Raw genomic sequence first — 23,947 nt, forward strand, 5'->3', positions numbered from 1 at the left:
AGTTTTGAGACCCAAGTGCTTTGGGTAGTGATGAACTCAAAGAGATCAGGTGTTACACTGCTTATAAGAATTATCTGCAAAAGTTCAGTGAAAAGAATATGCAGTTACAAGGAAACGAGTAGCAAGGAAATGAGGTCATCAAGGCCAAATATGTCGTCTCTACATTTATTTCAAAGTTAACTCTATTCAAATGCAATACAGTTCCCATTGTGAGTGATATCAGTTTTTGAGCCTGTCTGAGTTAGAAGAGGAAAGTGAGACACAAGATGATGATCTTGAAGTTTTTCTGTGATCATTTGGACATGCTACACAAAGGCATGTCTAAGCAGTTTGAGAATCTTTTTTCAACAGAAATTCCATTTTCAAGTATTGGGGAAGTTGGAATAGTGGAGGAAGAACTAATGGACTTACAAAAATGACACTGAGCTGAAGCCAAAGTTTACAAAATTGTGCCAAGAGTTCTAGTTATAGAAGCAAACTTTCTGATCACTATCCCTGTACTACGGACAGCAGAGAAGCTCTTTGTTGCATTTCCAACACTGGTGAAACGTGGTCATCCAACTTCTCTCCAATCAAAGAAGTAGACTCCAGACTACTAAACATGGTGATTTAACTCCTGCGAAGGGACTTTAAAAGAGATACTGGAAAACTGTTATCACTTCTGGTGCATTCACACTATGCTAAATAATGCATTTTACATCTGGATTTACTGTGTAAAAATTGCAAAAATTAGAATGTAAAATGCATTATTTGGTGTAGTGTTTACTTGCATTAAGTGTGAACTGAACAGTGAAGTAATTACTAAATATGATATCTAAGATTCTAGCTAAATAACTATAAGACTTCAAAAAGCTGGTGTCACTGGATCAAGTTCATCACTTTTGTTGAATTAAACTAAAAATTTAATTGGATTTTAAATAAATGTGCAATTAAATTGTTACTGGTTTACATTTTACTGTTATTCTCTTCCTTAGTAAGTTGTGCAAACTGCAGTCCTGAATAATGCTTTTTAAAAGGATGAGTTTATGGAACCAAAGAGGTGGTTGTCCCAAAAAGTTTGGGAACCACAGGTTTAGATCAAAAGAATGATTTGGAGCTATTCCATTTGTTCATATCTGTACAATATTCTGTACTGTCAAAGGAATCTAGATTTAAGGAACTAAAAAGTGCTCTCCTAAGCAGAGTTACACCCCACAAAAACTAAGTTTAATAGACTTAAAAGGCTCTGCTTAGGACTGCACTGTAAATGTTGTTCACATCCATCAATCATTTGATAAGAATTTTGCAAGGAAAAGTTCTACAAGAACACCATCTAACAAAGGCACCATTCTCCAGTTTTGATCTTGTTAGTGAGGGAATAGACATCAGCTGCAGGTTGCTCTAAAAACTCAGAAGATGGAGGGCAGGGGCCCATCAAAAGGATCTGTTTTCAAAATATTTCCTTGGAAAACTGCTTCCTTGGCATGGCAGACCATAATCTGCTACCGTAGAAGATAAATCAGGTGAAAAATGTCTTCAGCAAAAGCATAGCATAAAGAAGAAGTGGATCCACAACTTCTAGACAGCCACTGGAAGGAGGCCTCTACCTGAAGTGGCTGAAAGACAAGCAGCAGCTGTATATCTGTCAAAATATAGAAGGTGAAATCTTGCATATGTGTGAACAACTACCGAGTCTGGGTCTAGTGCTATTGTTTTTGTATCTCAGGGACACTGATACTTCCTAAATGCCCGCAATAATATAGTGCATCTTCAGAAGTCAGCCATTCTAAAGAACAGGAGTCTACAAAAACATTTTCCTTTTATACTACGATTGCAGCTCTCAGAGCTAGACCAAACTCACACTCAGCTGTTTCGCCTCCATTTTTCCTTCTGTATTTTATGCACAGGAAGATACTCTGTGACAACAGACTAACCTTTTCTTGTAAAACCCAACTGCAGTACAGAGCTAGGAGGAGTCATTTGGAACTCCTTGCACAAGCAAATCCTAGTTGTGAAATGAAAGTGAAGAAGTGCGAGGAGTTACCTACATCACAAAGAACAAATGATGCTCGGTTAAGGACCTATCTGTATATAACATTTTCCCCTATACACTATCAGTAGTCATACCCAGATTAATGTAGGACACAGACAGAGACCTAGGTGTATACACCCAGATCAGCTCTTTAATACAGAATAAAAAACAGCAGCACATTTCAATTTAGTGCATCAATAAATAAAGCATAACAAATGTGGAAACAGACAGTTTGCAATATTGTGCCATAATTACAAGCTTTGGTGTTTCCAGCAACAGTCTCATAGTACGTTAAAAGAGGGGATAATTGGGACATAAAATTAGGAACAATATACCAGTGATGGGAATTTTGAAAAAAAAAAAAGAAACACACATGCTACCAGTATAATAGAAAACCAGAAGCCTGTAGTGTATGTAAAAAATGTGCTTTACGGAAAAAGTCAATAAAATGACAAAAGGGTTCCCTCCCCCAAGGATTATTAGAGTAGTGCAGAAATAGGAAACATTATTTCTTCAGCGTCTTGTGCTTCTGAATAAACTGTAACCTAACACTGAGGATATAATCCAGACAATGCTATGTCCATGGAAAACTGATCCCTGGTAACTTTCTATAACCTTCCCTTCCTGCAATGCACCCAGGTATTAACAAGTAACCTGCATGTTGCAGGTCTGGACCAGCATGGCTCACTGGATCCCTCTCCCCATGGAGCTACAGAGGGCCCCCACTTGATCAGCAACATCAGGTGCATTGCAGTGAAACTCTCACTGGAGAAGTACTACCAGCAGAGTGCAGGATGGATCATACCACTGGGCTCAATCAATGTATCCTAATCCTACATTAAGCATTATTGCACGGGTCAACCCACAAAATTAAAATAATCAGTTTCGTAAGCGTCTCACTATATATACACTTTCACACACACACCCCTACGGGGAATCCTAGCTAGCTTAAGCTCTAATTCTGGCTAAACTTTATGTAAAAAACCCCACTAAAGTCTAAAAGCTTATGTTTATAAAACATTTGGCTCCAAGGGGCTAAAACAGAGAAAGACAATTGTGTAAAATGCACAGCATAATGGGATCTGTGCTTCATTGGCATAAAGCAAGAATTGGGAAATGGTTGACTGAAAGGCTTCCTCCTAATGCAGAAGTCTCTGATCAGCCCATGATGTACGAATGTCTATCTCATGACAGTCACAGGGTAGGCACCATACAACAAACATGGAATATAACAGCGGGCTCGTAAGTAACCCTTCATAACCTGAGCCGAACAGGACAGCTTTATCAGGCAGGTCCACTTGGTCTACAGTAGGTGTGCTGCATCTGCTCTCTGGGTCTGTCTCTGTCAATGGCCCACGTCACTGGACGCCGTGCTCTCGGTTCTGGAGTCTTTCACATATCCAGTTTTTTTCTGTTTCTGTTTTGATTTCTTTAACATATGGACCTTGAATTTAAAAAAATAAAAAGACAGTCATTTTTAAATCACTTGAATTTATAAAAATAAAAAGACAGTCATTTCAAACCAACTTTTGTTCAAAACATATCATTTCTCAAAGAAGAAGAAAGTTTACAGAGCTCAGAAGAATGTGGTTTTCTACAAGCTCTACAGGTCTGCACATCGTTTTTTCCTCTCCAATAAACAGAAATGCACTGGGACAAAATCCAGTGGGCATTACCTTTGGTCCTGCAGCAGAGATAATTATCTGGCCTGGGGGCTGGATCCAAGGCTCTCCGTCTACTTGCACAGGGATGGGCTTCAGAAGGGTCAAGCGGAAGTAGGAGCCTTGGGCAATGCGGATGCCTGAACGGAGGCCACCCTGGACCTGTCCCTATATAAAGAGGAATAGAGTCAGAACAAACCTTAAAATGGCCACATTTGCTCAGAAGGAAAAAGCTGTAACTGGTATGAGATTGTACAGTAATAAACACTTTTGTGTATATGTAAGTACTTCTCCCTGGTACAATTTAGCAGCTCCTTTGACTATTGATAACCAGGGCCGGCACCAAGCTTTTTGCCACCCTAGGACTGCCTGCCGCCCCGCACCTTTCCTGCCACCCCCCATGAGCAAAGTCAGGTCCCACTGCCACTGCCACCCTCACACTTGTGTTGTTGTTGTTTTGATATTTTTACTGTACTGTTTCTTACTTTGTGATCTTCCCTGAGCAGATTTCTGGAGAGAGAGTACGTATGTTTTTCTAAATAAATCTGTTGGAACATCTGAAAGCTACTCTAGAAAACACTCCCATTTTCTAGAATGCTAAAAAAAAATCAATACATTTGAGAAAGATATTAACCAGGTTTAAGGCTGGGAAAAGAAATATTTAATTTATTAGCAAAATAAATTGTGTTGAAAAAGAATTATAGTTATACTTTTCATTGTCTGGTAACACCATCTTCTGACTCATTTGCTACACTGACCACATGGGCATTGGATTTCCAGTAAAGCTCACATGAATTTGTTCCAGTCAAAATCCAAGCTTTTCAAAACCCATTCTGTCCTGGATACCTGTTAGATTTGGAACCGTTCTTTAAACCTAGTTAGTGATATTTTACCAGTTTGCAACAACAGCCAGCTAGCTTTATTAAACTTCCTATTTCTTTCTCAAGCTTCAAATTGGTCATAGAAAGGTAGCCCATCAGCATAGTGTATATATTGACATTTTCCACTGGATCTCGATATGATTTTAATATGATCACCTAATTAATCAGTTCAAGTGGCAGACACAATTATAGGTTTTTTAAAAATTTTATTTATGAATGGGTTAAATCCATGAGGTAATCCAGGCACTCCAATGAACAATCTTCTGTATGGATCTTTCCCTGATTTCCTCAAAACTGACACTTACCATGTGAACAACTCCAGTGACGCCAACAACCTCCAGTAATCCATCATCAATTCTTGGCTTCTCAAACCGATTATCATTATCAGAGCCCCACAGATCAGCGCCAGAGCCCCAGCTGAACAGAGAATACAGCAAGATGACCATTGTTACCACAATGGTTTTTTTTTAAAAAAAAGAAGTACAAAATCCAGCATGCAAACCCCTTCTACACAGAATACTGTATCATAAACTGACATAATTAGAGTTAATAACAATTTACAGATGATAAGATCTTTTTTCCTTAGAACTAGGGCCACTGTCAACATTTTACAGAAAGTGTGACAGAAAGGTGGACAGGTTTTGTCTGCAATCCAGAAGTGCAAGGAGATGAAGTTAAGCTTTAAATGCTTCCTTTGTTGTGATTCCTATATAATGGCTGAAGGGGCCCCTCTGGACAACTGATCCACAGCACTCATAAGAGAAGGAAGGGGATACAGGGGAAGGAAGACTGGAAAAAAGCTTGCAGACTAAGTGGAACATGGATGGGCAATTCCCTCCATTGTGCCTGTTAGAGGCAAGGAGTCTCATCTCACCTGACTAAGCACACTCCCCAATTTCATTTCCTTCTCCAGAAAGCCTTAACCATCTGCTCAAGCCCATTTTCAAGGAGTGTCTTTTCATCACTCAAGCTACCCAACAATCCCCACAGTTTAATACTGTCAAAAATCAATACAGAACATGTCTAATCCAGATGGTGGGTTTATAGTATTTGTGACGGAACCGGCCCGATTCTGCCTTCAGACCCGGTCCCGTCAACTCCCTATTGAGTCGCCAACTCCTGGAGGGAGCTATTTCTCCTCCGGCCACTTGGGCTCGCTGCCACCACCTGCTCAGTCTAGGGGTTCAGATTGAGAGGAACAGGACTCCCAATCCCCCTCTCCAGCTATGAGGCCAGGCCTCAAGGTCTTCTGCCACCCTGTACTTGGGTATCACAGAGACCACAGCCCTTCGTCGGGGAACCCCTGGAGGATTGGCACCTTATCCAACTGCATGCCTTCCCCCTTTCCCTGGGGCCCCCTTCATAAAGCAGCGTGGTCTAAGCGGTTGGGGATCTATGTGGTACAGAGTTTGACTGCCAGCATTCAAAACAGTAAAAATGTTTAATAAGAAGAGAAAGAAAGAAAAATAAAAACAAAAACAGTTACATGTAAAAGTTTAGCACAGCACCTGAACAGCAACAAGAAGGACAAATAAAAGGTGGATTTAAACACATCCTCTCGTCCCTGGTGTAAACTTGCCCTACCTTGTGAATTACTGCCTGGGGGCCACTCCGTCTATTCCACAGGCAGGAGCCCACAGACTGGCAACCTCTCTCCTTGAGCGCCAGCTGAGAACTGCCCTTTTCCCGCCTAACTCAAATAAAAAGAACAAAAGAACTCCCTGCCCCTCTAGGAGGCTTTCCCCCTAGAGTTACTGGTTTAACTCCAGAAGGGAGGAGGGAATGAGGGGAAGGCTAAAGAACTTCCTGCCCCTCTAGGAGGCTTTCCCCCTAGAGGCGCTGGTTTAACTCTGGAAGGGAGGGGGGGGGGATGAAGGGAAGGCTAGGCCCCAAAGCCTGCTTTAATAGTTTCATGTTCCCCTCCAACCAAGCACCAACATTAACTCAGTTGGCGTTTCTCCACAGTATTGCATTAGAATTGTATTGAAACAAGATGAACACCACTGGGTCAAAGGGAGTCAAACTAAGATAGGCTCAATACAGGCTGAACTTTGTGAAAGATAAACAGATTCCTCTACTGCAGAAACATGCCATTTTCAGGACTCACACCATGACTGCAGCTGTACCCAATACACAGCTGAGCTCAGATAAGAGAGATTTTATTAAGGATCAAAAACAGCAGCAAACGTAACTATTTACTCTAGAACCTTCAATTTTACTAGGTAGACTGCTTGCCTCAGAAACAGGCACATTTGGATCCCACAGCCATCACTGTTATGGGAGGCAAGAAATCTTCAGTTCCTTTGAAAGGTTACAAAGCGGTTAACTTTTGATCAGACTTTGGGGTTTTACATGATGACCTGCAGAGGGCACTTCAGGATACCTTACATTAAAATGGTACAAAAAAAAAGCCACAAGTGGGTACAGGCGCGGCTACAATCTTAACGAATCTATGCATGCATTAATGTCCCTGCAAAAGTTACAGAAACCCCCCCAAAACACACAGATACCCACATTAACCCTGTTTACATCAGCCAGTCAGTCAAGCTTCCAAAAAGAATGGAAACTCAGCATGAAAAAGACATGCTAACCCTTTCACACACTTTCCTTTTTATTTGCATCAACAAAGAATAAAATATCACCATAACCAGAGTATATTCATAACTAGATATTGTTCTATGAAACTAGACTTCTCAGAATCCTAGACCTATAAATCATCCTTGATTACAGGTTACTGACACATGCTAGGAAATAAGGGGAGGGATACAGCAGGTGAGACATAAGTGCAGATATTTATATTTAAACCAACATTTAAAGAACTCGTCCCATCTTAAATGCTTATTCATAGCGCCAACATTCTCACTGTGGGACATAAAAGGCCTTTGCATCAAACCAGATAGTCTTTAACATTGCTGGATAATTAGATTCTACAATTATACAATCTTGTGTTATCACCGAGGTTTGTGCACTGGGGGTGGTTTTGCCTCCAGCTCCACACTGTGCCCTAAGCAGGATATAGGTGTGCCTGGTACACAATTTATCTCTTTCGTGTCCCAGCTCTGCCTTCGAGCACAGCCATACATGCAAAAAAAGAGCAGAGATTTAATCTGCAGGTAAGTGGATTTCAGGCAGCAGAGCAGCAAAAGAGACCTTAGAAAACAGCAGGCAGTTGGCTGAAACAGGCAGTGCCAAGCTACATGAATCAATGGTATGACTCAGTACAAGGTGGCTTTATCTGTCCTCATAACAAGCTGAATGGACAAAGACAGCAGGAGGGGGAATGAATACAGCCACCAACTCATGGTAGTCACACAGCAAAGACTGTGCTTAATGTGGATGCCTTCACACTTTTTATATGCCTTAGAACTGTTCAGATCCGTGCGCCTGAAGTGTGGAAACTATCTCTGAAACAATAAATTAGTGTATCTGTAAATGGAAAGGTGCATGCCAACCCCGAAAGCAGAAAACCCAAGCCATCCGTAGATGACACAGAGTTTCTACGTACTCAGGAGATGGCTCAATATGCAGCGGATGACTCAGTAAATTAAATGAAAGGGAAAAAGGCTTCCAGAAAAACAGACCAATGAGGACTGGACATGCTTCTAGAGGTATGAAATGCTGGCAGCAATTGAGAAAAAGAAGAAGAGACTGGATTTATATCCCGCCCTTGGGAGTCTCAGAGTGGCTTACAATCTCCTTTTGCTTCCCCTACCCACAAAAGATGCCCTGTGAGGTAGGTGGGGCTGAGAGAGTTTTTTTTGACAAATAGTTGCTGTTTTCAGATCTACCTGAAATCCCCAAATATATCTGGAATTTTATTGTGATTTTCTCCCCTCTGAGAAAACGCAATACATTGGAAAGCTGGAATATACCTGGAAAATACCAATAAGGAATTTTTAGGTATATTTTTGGGTCAGGTAGATCTGAATGCACACCCCTAGTGGCTATTAAGAATCATAACAGAATGCAATCTAATGTAAGTGTTGCTTTCTTGGAAACAAATACACATACACAGAAGTGCTGATTTTACCTGGGGATATTAATGAAAATAAGACCCTCAATATTTGGAAGTTCAACTTCATGCTGGTCCACTTGAAGTTTTATTTCTTTATGAAGATTTCTTGTGTGACTCATTTTCTGCAAGCCAACTTTTACATAGACACCCTTGTTATGAAACCTAGAGAAAGAGATTTTTCATTTAATGCAAACATCAGACTTGCAGCACGCCAAGGATTTAAGTTCATTAATACAATGAAATAAGGTCATTGATAATAATGAAATAAGTTCATTAATACAATGCCATTTTTTTAAAAAGGAAGATATTCTTTTTTGAATAAAGTGCAATTGGGCCTGGAAAATAACTAGAGATAAACAGCTTCATAGCTTTATTTCTGCATTTGCTGTTCTCTAAGAGGACCTCTGGCTTTCTCTTTGACATTTCTTCTATTTTAGTCCTTGTCTTGAACACTGGATGTATGAAAGAACCACCTCTGCGCTGTCAGGACTCCAGCTGTGAATTGGATAATCTGAGATTTCTTTTAGCAGGGATGGATTTTAATATTACCCTGGCAGTTGCCAAGTTTTCCTTCATCAGTCAGTTAAGATTAAAAATTATTAAATCTTTATATTATATAGATATATGTATTAATAAATTACTTTTGTCTTATACTGTGACACTGTTCAGAGCCTAACTGGCTGTATGAATAGTATCACTAAAGTAAAAGAAGAGCCTCCCCTTACCCCCAAGCTGGTTTTTAAGGCTCCAGGGAACACTGCAGTGATGGCACTAGCTCATAGGGCACTTCTCAGGAAAGTTCCCATGTAATTCCTGAGCTTGTCTAGCTATGCTCAGAAAAGGCCCACCACCACCATGAGCAAAAGTTTGGGAAGATTCCTTTTATATATATGCAATATATATAGTGTACAGTTCCCAAGAGCTTTCTAAAAAATTCAGTCTCTGGAGGCTTTTGCCTAGATATGTCTGAGTTGCAGCTGGTGTTCAGGAATTGATCAGACTTTTCAGTTTTGTGTTATCCACTGGATCATTAGGTGAAAGGTAACCTCCCCTACTCCAATCAAAACTTTCAATGTGAAGTTGAAACTCTCAGAAACATGGCAAAAAGCAAGCATAATGACAATCACGGCCCACAGCGGACTGCTTATGCAACCCCATATGTTTCCATACAAGGGCCAACCTTGTTCAAGTTCCCACAGATGAGCCTTCCTGGAGAAATGGTAGCTGCTGTATTAGAATACAACATGGCAAAGTAGAATTTTAAAATAGCAACACCAAAACAATAACCAGAGAGCTGTAAAATCAGAAATGAAATTAAAAGCTTAATGAAAACAGTCTGAGATATAACATTTTAACAAAGAAATAAGTCCAGCTACACTCACAGGGGGACCTGTTCCTAACTAAGTGAATAGTGGTTTACTTGTCAATCTGGAATTACTTGTCATTTAAGCATGTCCTCTTACATTGCCAGTTTTACCAGAACATTCAGAATATGTATTTCACTCCAACTATGTCCAATTACCCAGGCATATCCAATCAATTTTATCCTTCTTATTGCCAATTGTTATAATGAAACTACCTTTAAGCAATATTTTGTGCCTTGGCATGTTTAATCAGGCAGAAGATTTGTTTTAGCAAATTTTATTCTAGCAAATGTCTATTTGTGTTCAGTATATTCAGACATCCACTAACAAATAGGTTTTGTAGATTATCTTGACTTCTGATCTTGGACTGTAATAAACTACAGGATTTTTCCCCCCGATAAAAGACAAAGGTGCCTCTCAAGTGGCCTTAAACTCAGAGGAAAAACCAAAGGTTGCTCCATGTAACAATGGAAGCCACTCTTATTGATTTTGATACTGGATTAAACTGATGCTAATTGTTATTGGCATTTGAGAAAGCAATAGAATTCTTCAGAACAGTCAATAGTCTAACTTGGTAGTAGTTTAAGAGTACATCCCAAAACAGAGCTTCTAAATTTGCTAACTTCAATGGAAGGGTGTAGCTCTAATTTAGATTGTACTGCATAGAAAAGAACCACATCACTGCTGTTCTCATGTGGTTCTAAAGGTACATGCGTTACCAAATGGCATGACTAAGATGTGACAGAGGCATGGCCCCCACAACAGCAGAATCAAATGCAACTAAAGCATCCATTGCCCTAGGACAACTCTCTCTTCACGTTCTATTTCCAGTCATAAATAGCATGGATCAGCAGAGGAAAGTAAAACACGCAATATAAAAATAGAAGATGGAGAAGAAGACACTCCTTAACCCCTTGAGACCTGTCAATTTCAAGTTTCTTATAGGATAACATTATCTTTACACTTCCAGTAATTTCAAATAAGTCCATGAGATAATGATACTTGTCCTTTTCCTCCAGACTGCCTCTCCGGCCAGGCACAAGGGTGTAAAATGTTTCCTTAAGATGGGGCTTCAAATACCTGCTGTTGAATTTGTCTGGTTCTTCTTCTCTGGCATGATGAAAGCCTAGACTGAGTTCTGCATCGATTCCAAGGCCACAGTAATTGTTCATCTGTACAATCTAGAAATATTTTAAAAATGGAAATAAATCCCTTTTTAAAAAGCATGAAAAAAGAACATCACACTGATCAACAGATGGTTTACCCTCACAGGATTTCAACCTAGGAGACAGCAGACTTTGAACCAATCAGAATGATTCCCTGGGACATGATTCAGCCAATTTCAACAGAGGCAGAAATTTGCCGCCACCACCTTCAAATGACTTAAGTATGACTCAATGTTTATATTCTACCACTATTCCTTTGCACCTTCCCCACAACATCATCCAACCTGGCTTTGTGTTTCCCCAGAACTTCAGGATATTTTTTTTTTGGGGGGGGGGGTCACTGGAGTGAGGTAGGGATGCTAAAAAGCAACCCTGTCAACTACTCAGAATAAGTGCCACTGCCCAAACAATCCCCCTGAAAATTCTAGAAGGCAAATGGATCCTTAGTTCCCAGAGGAAGGACAATCCTAACAAGTGCCCCACTCATACAAAGAGGAGCAGCCAAGTCCAAAGGAGCTTTTAGCAGATAAGCCTTGACAAAGGCCTAAACTGCAGCTCTCCAAGAAGCCCAACAATTTGTAAGTTGGTGCAAAATACTGATCCAGTTGAGCGCTCTTTCACATGTAAGATCCAAAGTTCAAGCTAGTAAGATGGTACTTGGAGAGGTGTCGAAGAAGCAGCAGTCATAGTACCTTGGATGGGACATAGGAAGCCCGAGCACCAAAACATCTCTCTTCCTTTTCTTCCAACAGCTCACTCCTGGCACTGCCATTGCCCCTGCCTCAAAAGTTACCCTCTCAAACACCTCTATGACTAAAGGATACCACCCTCCCCAACCCAAGACCCTGCCAGATGTCCAAGTTCCATACTAGATCTCTTTCCAGGTTGCAGTTAATCAATTCTGCTGCTCTCCAATGGTGACGGCAAGCCCTTAGCTGAGGCTAGCAAACCTGGTCAAAGTACACAGGCCTCTATCCACAATTCTAAAAACTTCAGGACACTTGATTTTTCTTATAAAAGGCCATTTATCTACTCCTATTACACCTATCCAATCTATATTGCAGACTTCCACTATGCTCTTCCTGACAGTCTCATGACCCCAGGAACATTATTTCACTGGATTCAGAGAAAGGGGAGTATAAGCAGAAACCTCTGTCTCCACTGAAGAAAAGTCTTTGGAACTGCATGGCTGGACAGAGGGTATTGTTTAAAAGTAAAACACACACAAACACCTCCCGACCCCCCACAAATACCTTAGGGGGTTCAGGCTCTAATACACCATTTTCTGAACTTTCAATGGCCTCCTGTGCATCTAAGAGGATGGTCCAGCGATCCATGAGCACATCATCTGCTTCATCTACAGCTATCAGAATGGAGTATGGATCTTCACCACTGTATCCAGCACCCCAGCGCAGCACCCTCCCCAAGTCGTTACCTTTTTTTTTTTTTTAAACAAAAACAAAAAAGTAAACCTTTCATTAGCCATTTGGACAAAAGCAAAAAAGCAGCTCACCAGGCGATCTGTGTGACTACTAATACTGCCTCTTTCGTCTTACACCATTGTTTGAAAATGTAAAATGCTTTGCTATCTTTACTGTACTTAAAACTTTTCACTGCAACATACTTTATGTTTTCTTACCAGACAAACAAAAGACACATTTAAAGGGGGAAGAGGCGTATTTAAACCTTGCTTTTCTTTCTAATGGGAACCCAAAGCAGCTTACAGCATAGTTCCCTTCCTCCTCTATTTTATTTTCACAACCAACCCTCTGTAAGGTTGGTTAGACTAAGCATAGGTGACTAGCCCAAGGCTGCCCAGTGAGCTTCTATGACACTGTGAGAATCTGAACACAGGTCTCCTAGATCCTAATCCAACACTCAAACCATGACACCATGCCAGTTCTCATCACCACAGGCCACAGTTTTCCGTTCAGTTTAAATGAAATTCATGTATGTGTGTCATGTTCTTACCTGCCCTGAGCCTGCCTTGGGAGGATGGGCAAGATATAAATTCCAGTATTAAATTAAATTCCCATTCTCGCCTCAGCCTCACCTGTGCCTAAAGGCAAAATAGCCACAGATGGCTCCGAACAGACGAGCTTGTGGCGGATCTCCTCCAGGGCACCGAGAACCCAACCGACTGTGCCATCGCCACCACACACCAATATTCGGAAGCACGGGATCTGAGAGAACGTATGAAGTCTTCAATATAAAAATAAAGGAGCACAGCGTTATTCCAGAACTGCTGTTAATTAGGACGTACAATCAGGTGTTATAATTCTCCGAGTCAATTAAAAAAAATAACTTCAAATTAAAATTTTAATCAACTGACATCAGAATCCAAAGAACTGCACATCTAGTGCTGTGCATCCAAGGAGAGTTTGGATTGGTACGCTTTGAACCAACAGGTCCTGAGGAATTTGCACCCACATGAACTGCACCCGCACTTTAAGGACATTTACAGACATCGGCAAGCACTGGCACTTTAACAACAGCACCTTAAGAACAATATTCTAATCTACCTCTCTAATTCAGTATCCTGGACTTCCATTCTGTTGGATAGAAGATCTTACTAACCACTAATTGGAACTATTACTTAATTTAATTAGAGATTATGTAATTGATTAGTAATTGGATTTATTATTTTGTATTTATATATTTAAATGCACATTTATCTATTTTATTTATTTATATTAGCACATTAAGTTGGGACATAGGAATGGGGAGATTTTTATTAATGTGCTAAGAAAGAAAGTAGTTATTTTTATTAATCAATTAGAGGGAGGATTAGGGTGGGTTTTGATATTAATTAAATTTGATTAAATTATAGTGAGTCAGATAACCAGGGACTGAATGTGGAGGGTGGGCTGGGAATTTAAACTATAAGTTGAGACAATATAGCTAGGTGGGGGAGGCCATCCTATTATTAAGAAGATCATACCGGGGCATAGGTGTGAATGCCCGGCCAGGGGATTCCAGTGCTCCTGGGGAGGGGAAGGTATGACGGTGGGAATAGACAGAAGTGCAAGGGAAGGAGGTGGAGACAAAACAGTGCTCGGCCCCCTTCTGGTCTACTTCCCATCCCAACAGTGACAGATAGTGGGGCCAAGAGGAATTGCCCATTCCCGTCATTGGTATTATGCAACGGCAGGTCTGTAAATAATAAGACCTCGATCCTCAGGGAATTCCTGCTTCGGCAGGACGTGGACCTGGCTTGCGTGACCGAGACCTGGGTGCGAGAGGGGGAGACGGTGGCTCTCTCCCAGATGACCCCCTCCTGGGTTACTCGGTCTTTCACCAATCACGGATTAGCGGGCGGGGCGGAGGGGTGGCGTTATTCATACGGGAGGGTTACTCCTTCCGGGCTCTCCCGGCCCCAACAATCGATGGTATCGAATGTGCCGGTCTGGTGTGGGATGTCGGAGAGGGGTTGGCGATTTGGCTGGTGTACTGTCCACCTAACGCACCAGCCAGCACCTTACCATCCCTGATGGAGGCAGTGGCGGGCTGGGCGTTGGCGTACCCAGGGCTTATGGTCCTGGGTGACTTCAATGTCCATGCCGACAACGTGGCCTCCAGTCAGGCGATGGATCTAGTGTCTTCCATGGCGACACTGGGACTCTCTCAATTTGTTACGACTCCTTCGCATCAGGCAGGGCACATGTTAGACTTGATCTTTGCATCCGGAATTCTGGTGAACGATATCGCGGTGGAAGCGGTACCATGGTCGGATCACATAGCCCTCAAGGCCCGTATGGAGATGCTGCCCCAACCCTGTATGGGCAGAGAGCCTATTTTGGCTCGCCCACGGAGCCTGATGGACCCAGAACGGTTCCAAATGGCTCTACGGGATCCCTGGCCCCCTGGCGACTCCCTTGACGTCCTGGTTGAGACCTGGCAAGATCGGCTATCCAGGGCGATCAATGAGATCGCACCTCGACGCCCTCTGCGCCCTCGTGTGAGGCTGGCTCCATGGTACACCTTGGAGCTACGTCAGCTGAAACAAGGGCTCAGACGGCTAGAGAGGCAGTGGCGGCGCACTCGTGACGAAGCGACGAGAACATCCTATAGAACGTTTATGAGGTCTTATGAGATGGCAGTCAAGGCCGCAAAGAAAGATTACTTTGCGGCCAGGATTGCGTCTGCAAATGCGCGCCCGGCACAATTGTTTAGAATAATTGGAAACTTACCTACACTGCCTCAAGGCAGACCAAATGTGACAGAATTAGAAATAGGCTGTGAGGCTTTTGCGAAATTTTTTGCAGATAAGATCACGTCGCTCCGCCAGGACTTGCCCATCACATTGGATACAGTATATGAACTGGAGGCTCCGTGCCTATCTTCTGGTTTAGTTCTAGATCACTTCGACCCACTCAGCCTGGAGGAAGTTGATGGAATTCTCTCCTCTGCACGCCCAACAACTTGCGATCTAGACCCGTGCCCCTCTTGGCTAATTAAATCTTGCCTGAGGGAGCTTAGATGTCCTTTACGGGACATCATAAATAGATCCCACCTGGAGGGGCGCTTTCCAACACCCTTAAAAGAGGCTATGGTCCACCCCTTCCTGAAAAAAAGTACAGCAGATCCGGCTGAATTGGCAAACTACCGACCAGTCTCTAATTTACCGTTCTTAGGTAAAATTATCAAGAGGGCAGTGGCGTTGCAGTTGCAGAGTTTTCTGGATGACGCTTCCATCCTAGACCCTTGCCAGTCCGGCTTTCGTCCAGGTCACGGGACGGAGACAGTACTGGTCGCCTTGGCAGACGACCTCCAGCGGCATCTGGAGATCGAGGTGGCGTGGCGGTGCTGATGCTGTTAGATCTGTTAGCTGCGTTCGACACGGTCGACCATTGGCTACTGACCCTCTGCCTCGCCGATGTAGGGGTTAGAGGGTCGGCTTTACAATGGCTCTCCTCCTTCCTCAAGGGTCGGGGACAGAGGGTGGCAATCGGGGGTGAGCTGTCTCAGAGGCGCACATAGATTGTGGAGTGCCTCAGGGAGCAGTTCTCTCCCCGATGCTATTTAATATCTATATGCGCCCCCTTGCCCAGATTGCCTGGAGGCACGGGCTTGGGTGTCACCAATATGCTGATGACACCCAGCTCTATCTGCTAATGGATGGCCAGCCTGACTGCGTCCCAGGGAATTTAGACCTGGCACTGCAGGCCATGGCAACTTGGCTAAGGCTGAGTGGGTTGAAGCTGAATCCGACGAAGACAGAGGTCCTTTGCGTGGGTCGGAGGGCTCGGGGGAGGGAAATACCTCTCCCGGTTTTTGACGGGGTGCCACTGAAAGCGGCACACCGGGTCAGGAGCTTGGGAGTTCTACTGGAGCCTTCACTATCAATGGAGGCCCAGATAGCAGCCACTGCTAAGTCAGTCTTCTTTCATCTAAGGCGGGCAAGGCAGTTGGCCCCCTTCCTAGAGCGTCAGGACCTAGCAACAGTGATTCATGCAACAGTCACCTTGAGATTGAATTACTGTAATGCCCTCTACACGGGGCTGCCGAACCCAGAAGCTGCAGCTGGTGCAGAACGCGGCGGCTAGGCTGTTATTGGAGCTCCCGAAGTGGGAGCACATACAGCCAGGGCTGCGCGGACTGCACTGGTTGCCAGTTATATACCGGATTCATTACAAAGTGCTGGTTATTACCTTTAAAGCCCTATATGGCCGAGGACCTGCCTACCTGAGGGACCGTTTTTTTCCCATATGAACACCAGAGAGCACTGAGGTCAGCAGGGAAGAACCAACTGACCATCCCTGGGCCGAAGGAGGCAAAACTGCAGAGCACTCGCATGCGGGCCTTCTCTATCGTAGCCCCACACCTATGGAACCAGCTCCCGGAGGAAGTGCGGGCCCTGCGGGACTTTGAACAGTTTCGCAGGGCCTGCAAGGCCATCCCAAAAAGGATTAAAATGACAGAGGGACTTGTCTAAATGATTTTCACCATTATGCTGAAATAGCACCAGAATGTTTTTAGAAATTTTAAATTGAAATGTTTAAATTAGTTACTGTTTTTAAATATTTATTGTATAATTTACTGTATTTGATGCTGTTAGCTGCCCTGAGCCTGCTTCGGCAGGGAGGGCGGGATATAAATAAAATGCTGTTGTTGTTGAACCGCACCCTGAAACGCCATGTTGCTCATTTGACTCTGAAATGGAGGAGAGATTCAGAAACGAGTTTGTGATAACAGTGTGGCACCGGTCCAAAGCTTCCTTCAGCACATGGAAACAGCAGCAAGAGTCTTGGGATTCAGGTCTCGTAAGTTTCTCTCTACCACCACACATGAACTACAGCTCTTTCCAAGCCATTAGAGAGTCTTTCTGCAATTACCAACTACAATTTTTTGTTTTTAAAAAGAAGTCTTTGCAACATGACTTTGTAGCTTCAGACTAGGTGGACTGAAACCAGGAGGAGGAGATTATAGGATAAAATTATATATTATAGAATAAAATGCAGGCCAGTTGCTTGCTGGTGTTGTGCCAGAAAATCATTGAAACTGACAATGCAAATTTCTTTTTTTTAAATGACCCATGATAAATATACAAACCGCCTTAATATAGTCAAATTTTATGTTACTGATCAATTAATTACACACAGCATGAGAAAAAACTATCTTGTGCACTATAAGCTTGTTTTTTAAAAAATAACTTTAGTTCAAGGGATAGCAGCCAACCTACACTTATGGATGTAGCAATTTTCAGAGCAGAGCACTATCAACCTCTCGACTCCTGGGTTCAGCTAAGGAAAGTTAGCTGTGCTTTGCAACAAGCTGATGAGACAACCTTCCTGAACTCATTGAACTTCATTTCACACTAAGCGCATCACTGTGCACTTGAGAAATAAGCCTCTGCTGCATTTCAGTAACTACTGCCAAATCCCAAATGTAAAAATAGAAATGTCATTTATTTAACTCTCCCCCTACAATTTTCTTAGTTGACCTTAAAAGTGGAAAGATTTACTGTTTTGACAGCGGGGTTAAACAACACTTTTCCACTGTACCTTTCTACCATCAGCACTGCTCATCTTCAGCAGCAACACGCTGTGGCAGGGCCCTGTTACACTTTGGAGATCCCCAGCTGGTACCTAAGGATCTAGTGGTGTCACATATCCATGGGACTTGGGGGTTTCATGAAAAGAAGCATCCCCACACCATTTGGGGTGAGTTTCAAAAACTATTTGTGAGATGTGCCGGAAGCTGCTGCTCAAGGAAAAAACCTGCCAGTTTGGTGTAGTGGTTATATGTGCAGAGTCTTATCTGGGGGAACCGAGTTTGATTCCCCACTCCTCCACTTGTACCTGCTGGAATGGCCTTGGGTCAGCCATAGCTCTCACAGAGCAGTCCTTGAAAGGGCAGATTCTGGGAGAGCTCTCTCAGTCCCACCCACCTCACAGGGTGTCTGTTGTGGGGGAGGAAGATAAAGGAGATTTTAAGTTGCTCTGAGACTCTGAGATTCAGAGTGGAGGGCAGGATATAAATCCAATATTATCATCTTCTTCACATATTTCTCAAGGTGAGATTTCAGATGCACTCAGTGAGCTTCTAGAAGTTATCGATCAGAGTCGGCACACACACCCTAAACCCATGAGTGTGCTGCATAGAGACCACGAAGAAGATCATGTCTTCTCACCTATATGGTTACAATGCAGTTTCATGAAAAAGCAGAACCCCAGAATCTTAAAAACAGCATTGTAACAGGCAATGCCAAATCATAGGCCAAAATTAAAGAGAGATATAAGAATAGACATAGCAGTTGGATGGATGGGGAGAAGCTATTTGTATTTTTACAACCAATTCTTCCTCTAAGGAGCAGCCAACACTTATATATGGCTCCCACACTCCATCTCAGTCAGGCACTACTCAGATCACAGTTGGTTCTCCCCAGCTCTTGAAAGATACTATTTGATTTCTGGACTAGGAAGCAGAAAAATGGAAGGAAGGAAGAAGTCCAACAAAATATAGTAAAATACCACCAACATGATTTTTAAAAATTCAAGAAAAGGGAAATCAATCTTGAACTGCAACAGTTACCCAGGCAGTGGTCCTCCATTCGTTAGTTCAAAGATTTGGTGAGGATTCAACAGTTTTCTAAAACTGTACAGCAAATCCCGACCTTTAAGGCCTCCGCTTTTTGGGTTCACAAAGACTAGCAGGGGACAGCAGTTCTGGGGGAGTTTGGAATGCTGGAAAACACAAACACATGCAGTTAAAGAAACAGGGATACATGATAAAGAAGACACTGTTCCAAAGATAAGTCTTTTTTGCTGGCTTGGCCACTCTCTAGTCGAAATATCTCCTGTGTATCTGTGTAAGCCTTTAAGAAAAGCATCTGAACTGCACAGACAAAGCTCCCACTCGATTGTTACCACAACAAAGAAAGCTCTTTAGAAAAATAATAAAAACAGCATAAAAACCCAATGTAAGCTTTACACATTGCCCTTTCCTCATTTTTACAGTGTTAGAACCTGTAAGCAACAGGAGACGCTTAGCACTTAAATGCTAAAGAATTAAACCACACTGCATGACATTAAAGCTGCACTTTTTTTCCTCTTTAGCTTGAGACTAAGAAGTACTCGGGTAAGAACCTATATTTTTGATGTCACTACTAATAATCAGGGCTTTTTTTGTAGCAGGAAGTCCTTTGCATATTAGACCACACACCCCTGATGTAGCCAATCCTCCTGAAGCTTACAGTAGGCCCTGTACTAAGAGCCCTGTAAGATCCAAGAGGATTGACTACACTGGAAGGTGGGGGGGTGGCCTAATATGCAAAGGAATTCCTGCTACAAAAAAAGCCCTGCTCATAATAAATATTACTAAGCACAGGCCAAGATAGCTCATTTGACAAGCATGTTAAATATGGCACGCTGACAGTTATTGATTACAACAGCTTTATTTACTAAGTCAGAGGGTTGGATCCAGACAAAAAACAATTTTGCTAACACAGGGGGCTGTATAATTTCCACTCATTTTCCGTTCCAGCTGCAAACCCCCAACTGGCCACCCCTCATGCCATTCATGAGGGCCCCCTATCTCCCAGAAGCAGCATGTCAAGAAGATCAATGGGCTGAGGGGGAGAAGGGAGCTCTGTCCTGCCAATGGAAGTGTCTTGCGTTAGCAGAAAGTTTTGTCTGGATCCAACCCAGTATCATCTCCATATTCTCATGTGGGGATACCTAAAGCCACCAAGGGAGGGCAACACCACACTTTACAGAACAAGATTTGTGCAGTAATACAAAACCATGAGAAACATGTTTACATCTTTAGAACATCTATGAGCACCCATGCATCAGAGGCCTGCTTAACCAAAGGTTCCCTGCCATGTGTACAAAGAATGTTTCTTCAAAACACATGCGTATTGCTTGCACTTTACCTGTCTGCCTCAAGTAATACTGGCATATCCACAGCAGCTTGCCAGGGAGCAAAACCTCTTGCTGTGGCAAAATTTTTATCTAGGGTTTTTAATGACTTCTTAACGGTAATTTTATACTCTGTACTTAGTTATTCTGGTTGATTGGTTACTTTCTGTATATCTGAACTGTATTATTCTGTACTACTGGGCTACTGAATTTGTTTGCTTATGACCTGTCAGTCTGTGAGCACAAAGAATGGAAAATGGAGTCAGGCCTCAGTTCCCAACAGAGGGAAGAAGGCAACAAGCCTCCTTATGCTATCTGAAGAGGATAAGAGATTAATTGTTCTAGGCAACTGCTCAAACACACCACTGGCTTGTTCCTCTGTCGGAGGGACACTGGCAATCATACCACTGTTGTTGACTGCAGCAAGCAACTCCTGTTGGCTGCAGAGAGCAGAAAACAGCAGCAGCAATCGGCAGCTTTATTTTAGATAGGATTCCCACAACCAAGCCCTGACCAATCTCTGCTCTGAGAGCACCAAACAACCATGCTTAGCTAAGGGGCAGGTTCATTTCACACATCACACCAAATCATGGCTTGTCTGACTTAATTCAGAATGCAAACTGTAGCAGGGAAAGTCCTGTGCCGTCCTGATGCCACAAAACCAAAGCCCAGATTTCAACCCATGGTTTCTAATTCCTGTCTGATGACTAGTCAAGACATGGATTGTCAATCCAAGTATTACCTTAGCCACAGCTACGCTTCCCTAATCATGGTTTGGGTATGATGTCTGATCTGAGCCAATACATACTGCATCCTTATGCTTTCCCTTTGCTCTGAGAGTACATCCTGAAAAAGGTTCTCAAAGACCACAGGCTGCTATAATTTTTGAACTAGCCCTCTAAAGAGCAAACACTACTTCAATCCTGTGTTTTACAAGCAAGCATACCCCCAGAACAGCTCTTCCCTTTCAACTAGAGCACATACACACATTTAAATAAATGGACATATGTGCAGTGAAACATATGGATATACTTGCTGCATACTTCTACACTTTTCCCACACAATGAAATGCCTTCCATGAAGGAAAATGACACTTCAGGAACCAACGGACAGGAAGAAACTGAGCTTGGTCACTCAGGTCCACATACAGGAGGTAGACAGCCAGGTCCACTTATTAAATTCTCTCCCTCTATAGCTCTCCATTTAAGGACCAGACAAATCAGCTGCAAGGCCTCTTTTACAATTAAACCATAAGGTCTATTTTTCAGCAGCTTCAAATCTGAGGCGCATCATCCATCTGTTAACCAACTGCTAACACCCAAACTGCCTATCCATTTACGTAAAGGACAGATACTACAGATGGCTTGTTGGGCGTTCATTTCAGTAGGGTGGAAGAATAGAACCAAGACACTGTAACCATGAGACCCCCAATCCTAGTATGCTGGTTTTAGGAGGGATGTCTCAATTCACCTCTCAGGAACAACATGGTTTGTACAAGCTGGTGACTGCTACAAGCAGTCTAATTTGAAGGCTCACCAAACAATCTATTTGTCATGATTGACAAGAATGGGTAAATGTTGCATTCACCCTGTGAAGTAACTTGTTGGGAAACTCTGAAGGCTCCCCCACCTACATGCAGAAAAGACTAGGATAAATCAGTCACAATCCTGTCACATTTCCACTCTCACACATATACACTGCCACTAGCTGCTTTTCCCCTTGGGCTGGATCTCTGCTCAACTCTCTCTCCTTACCAGTTAATTTTCTGCAAGGACTAAGAAGAGCAGAGGAAATTACCTATTGTGGAGAAAGACATATGCACTGGTGTTTAATATGGCTGCCATTAAGTCCTGTTTCTTCACCTGTTAGTGGGGGAAATTTCAGAGCACGGAAAAACAGGTTTCCTACCTGTAACTGATGATCTTCGAGTGGTCATCTGTGCAGTCACACTGATGGGATATAGGCGCCCGCGCCGATCTCGATCGGTATTCTTGAAAGCTGCGGATTTCCGCGCCCCAGGCCCAGTGCGCATGCGCAGAAGCCCCACCGCGCATGCTCACAGGGACCGGAGCGGACATCCCGCCAGTTCCTTCTGACCGCTGCGTAAGCCCTTAGAGATGGACCGGCAGCGGAGGGGAAGGAGGGCGGGTAGTGTGACTGCACAGATGACCACTCGAAGATCATCAGTTACAGGTAGGAAACCTGTTTATCTTCTTCGTGGTCTCTGTGCATCACACTGATGGGAGATTAGCAAGCCAGAGTCATACCTGGAGGAGGGTGCAACGGTCCATCAGCGAGAGGCCTCTTGAAGCACCGCACGGCCCACTGAAGAACGACTACGCCAGTGCAGGTCCAATGCATAATGTCTCACGAACGTATGAGACCCTGACCACGTGGCAGCGTCGCAAATGTCTTTCAGTGGTACCCCTCTCATGAAGGCTGCTGACGTTGCTAGGGCTCTAGTGGAATGAGCTCTAATTTGTCTCGGCAGAGGTTTTTTGTTGAGTAAGTAGCATAACTTTATGGTCTCAGTTATCCACTTCGAGATCCGTTGTGACGAAACTCTAACACCTCGCGGTGTAGTGGAATACGAAATAAAGAGCCTGGTGTCCTTGCGTTCCGGCCTTACTCTATGTAGGTAGAATGAGAGTGCCCTTTTCACATCGAGGGTATGCAGTCTTCGTTCCAGGTCTGAACCTGGGTTAGGAAAGTATGTGGGTAGACATATTTCCGCATTCAGATGGAAGGGCGATGTCACCTTCGGCAGGAAGGTTACATCAGGTCGCAACCTTACTCCTTCAGCATTGAACTTCAGATATGGCTCGTCACAGCGTAGGGCTGCAAGTTCTCCCACCCTGCGAGCCGAAGTTACCGCTACTAGGAAGGCTGTCTTCCAGGATAACAGCTGTAAAGAACATGTTGCCATGGGTTCAAAGGGTTTCCCCGTTAGTGCTTGTAATACAGCTGGGAGGTCCCAGGCAGGGGCTGGGTCTCGCACCGCAGGGTATAACCTCGATAACCCTTTCAGGAACTTTTTGGCATTAGGGTGTGAAAACACCGAGTAGCCTTCAACCTGATCGTGGTTGGCAGATATGGCTGCTAAATATACTCTCACTGACGTTACTGTTAGCCCTTTATCCAGAAGTGAGAGTAGGAAGTCCAATATTAGAGGAAGGCCTGCCTTCCTCGGTTCTTTGTTTGTTCCGGTTACAAATCGGACAAATGTCTTCCACTTGTACTCATATGACTTCCTAGTAGATAACTTTCTGCAGTTTTGTATAACCTGTAGAACCCTGTCAGAGAGACTTGTTACGCCAGCCTCCACGCCGTCAGTTTCAAGTGGGGCACATCGTGATGGATTACTTGCCCCTCGTGGGACAATAAAAGGTCCGAGCTCGTCGGGAATTGATGGAATATCCCGTGAGACAGCGTCATTACAGGGGAGAACCACTGCTGCCTGGGCCACCATGGTGTGATGAGGATCCCT

At 43.3% G+C, this 23,947-nt stretch overlaps 1 protein-coding gene across 1 annotated transcript in view; it reads right to left on the reverse strand.

The window, feature by feature from the left end:
• Nucleotides 1–2,117: 2,117 nt before the first annotated feature.
• Nucleotides 2,118–23,947, reverse strand: part of DGKQ (diacylglycerol kinase theta) — a 92,938-nt gene continuing 71,108 nt past the window's right edge. Inside the window, exons 16-23 of the mRNA XM_060237043.1 lie at nucleotides 19,133–19,284; nucleotides 13,152–13,300; nucleotides 12,352–12,533; nucleotides 11,013–11,113; nucleotides 8,584–8,730; nucleotides 4,859–4,970; nucleotides 3,688–3,840; nucleotides 2,118–3,455 (exon numbers count right to left, since the gene is read on the reverse strand). Coding sequence (XP_060093026.1) covers nucleotides 3,357–3,455; nucleotides 3,688–3,840; nucleotides 4,859–4,970; nucleotides 8,584–8,730; nucleotides 11,013–11,113; nucleotides 12,352–12,533; nucleotides 13,152–13,300; nucleotides 19,133–19,284 — 1,095 coding nt within the window. The 3' untranslated portion in view covers nucleotides 2,118–3,356. The remainder of the gene's footprint in view (nucleotides 3,456–3,687; nucleotides 3,841–4,858; nucleotides 4,971–8,583; nucleotides 8,731–11,012; nucleotides 11,114–12,351; nucleotides 12,534–13,151; nucleotides 13,301–19,132; nucleotides 19,285–23,947) is intronic.

This window comes from Heteronotia binoei, chromosome 4 (genome assembly GCF_032191835.1).
Source record: "Heteronotia binoei isolate CCM8104 ecotype False Entrance Well chromosome 4, APGP_CSIRO_Hbin_v1, whole genome shotgun sequence".
In the NCBI taxonomy this organism is placed as follows: Eukaryota; Metazoa; Chordata; class Lepidosauria; order Squamata; family Gekkonidae; genus Heteronotia; species Heteronotia binoei.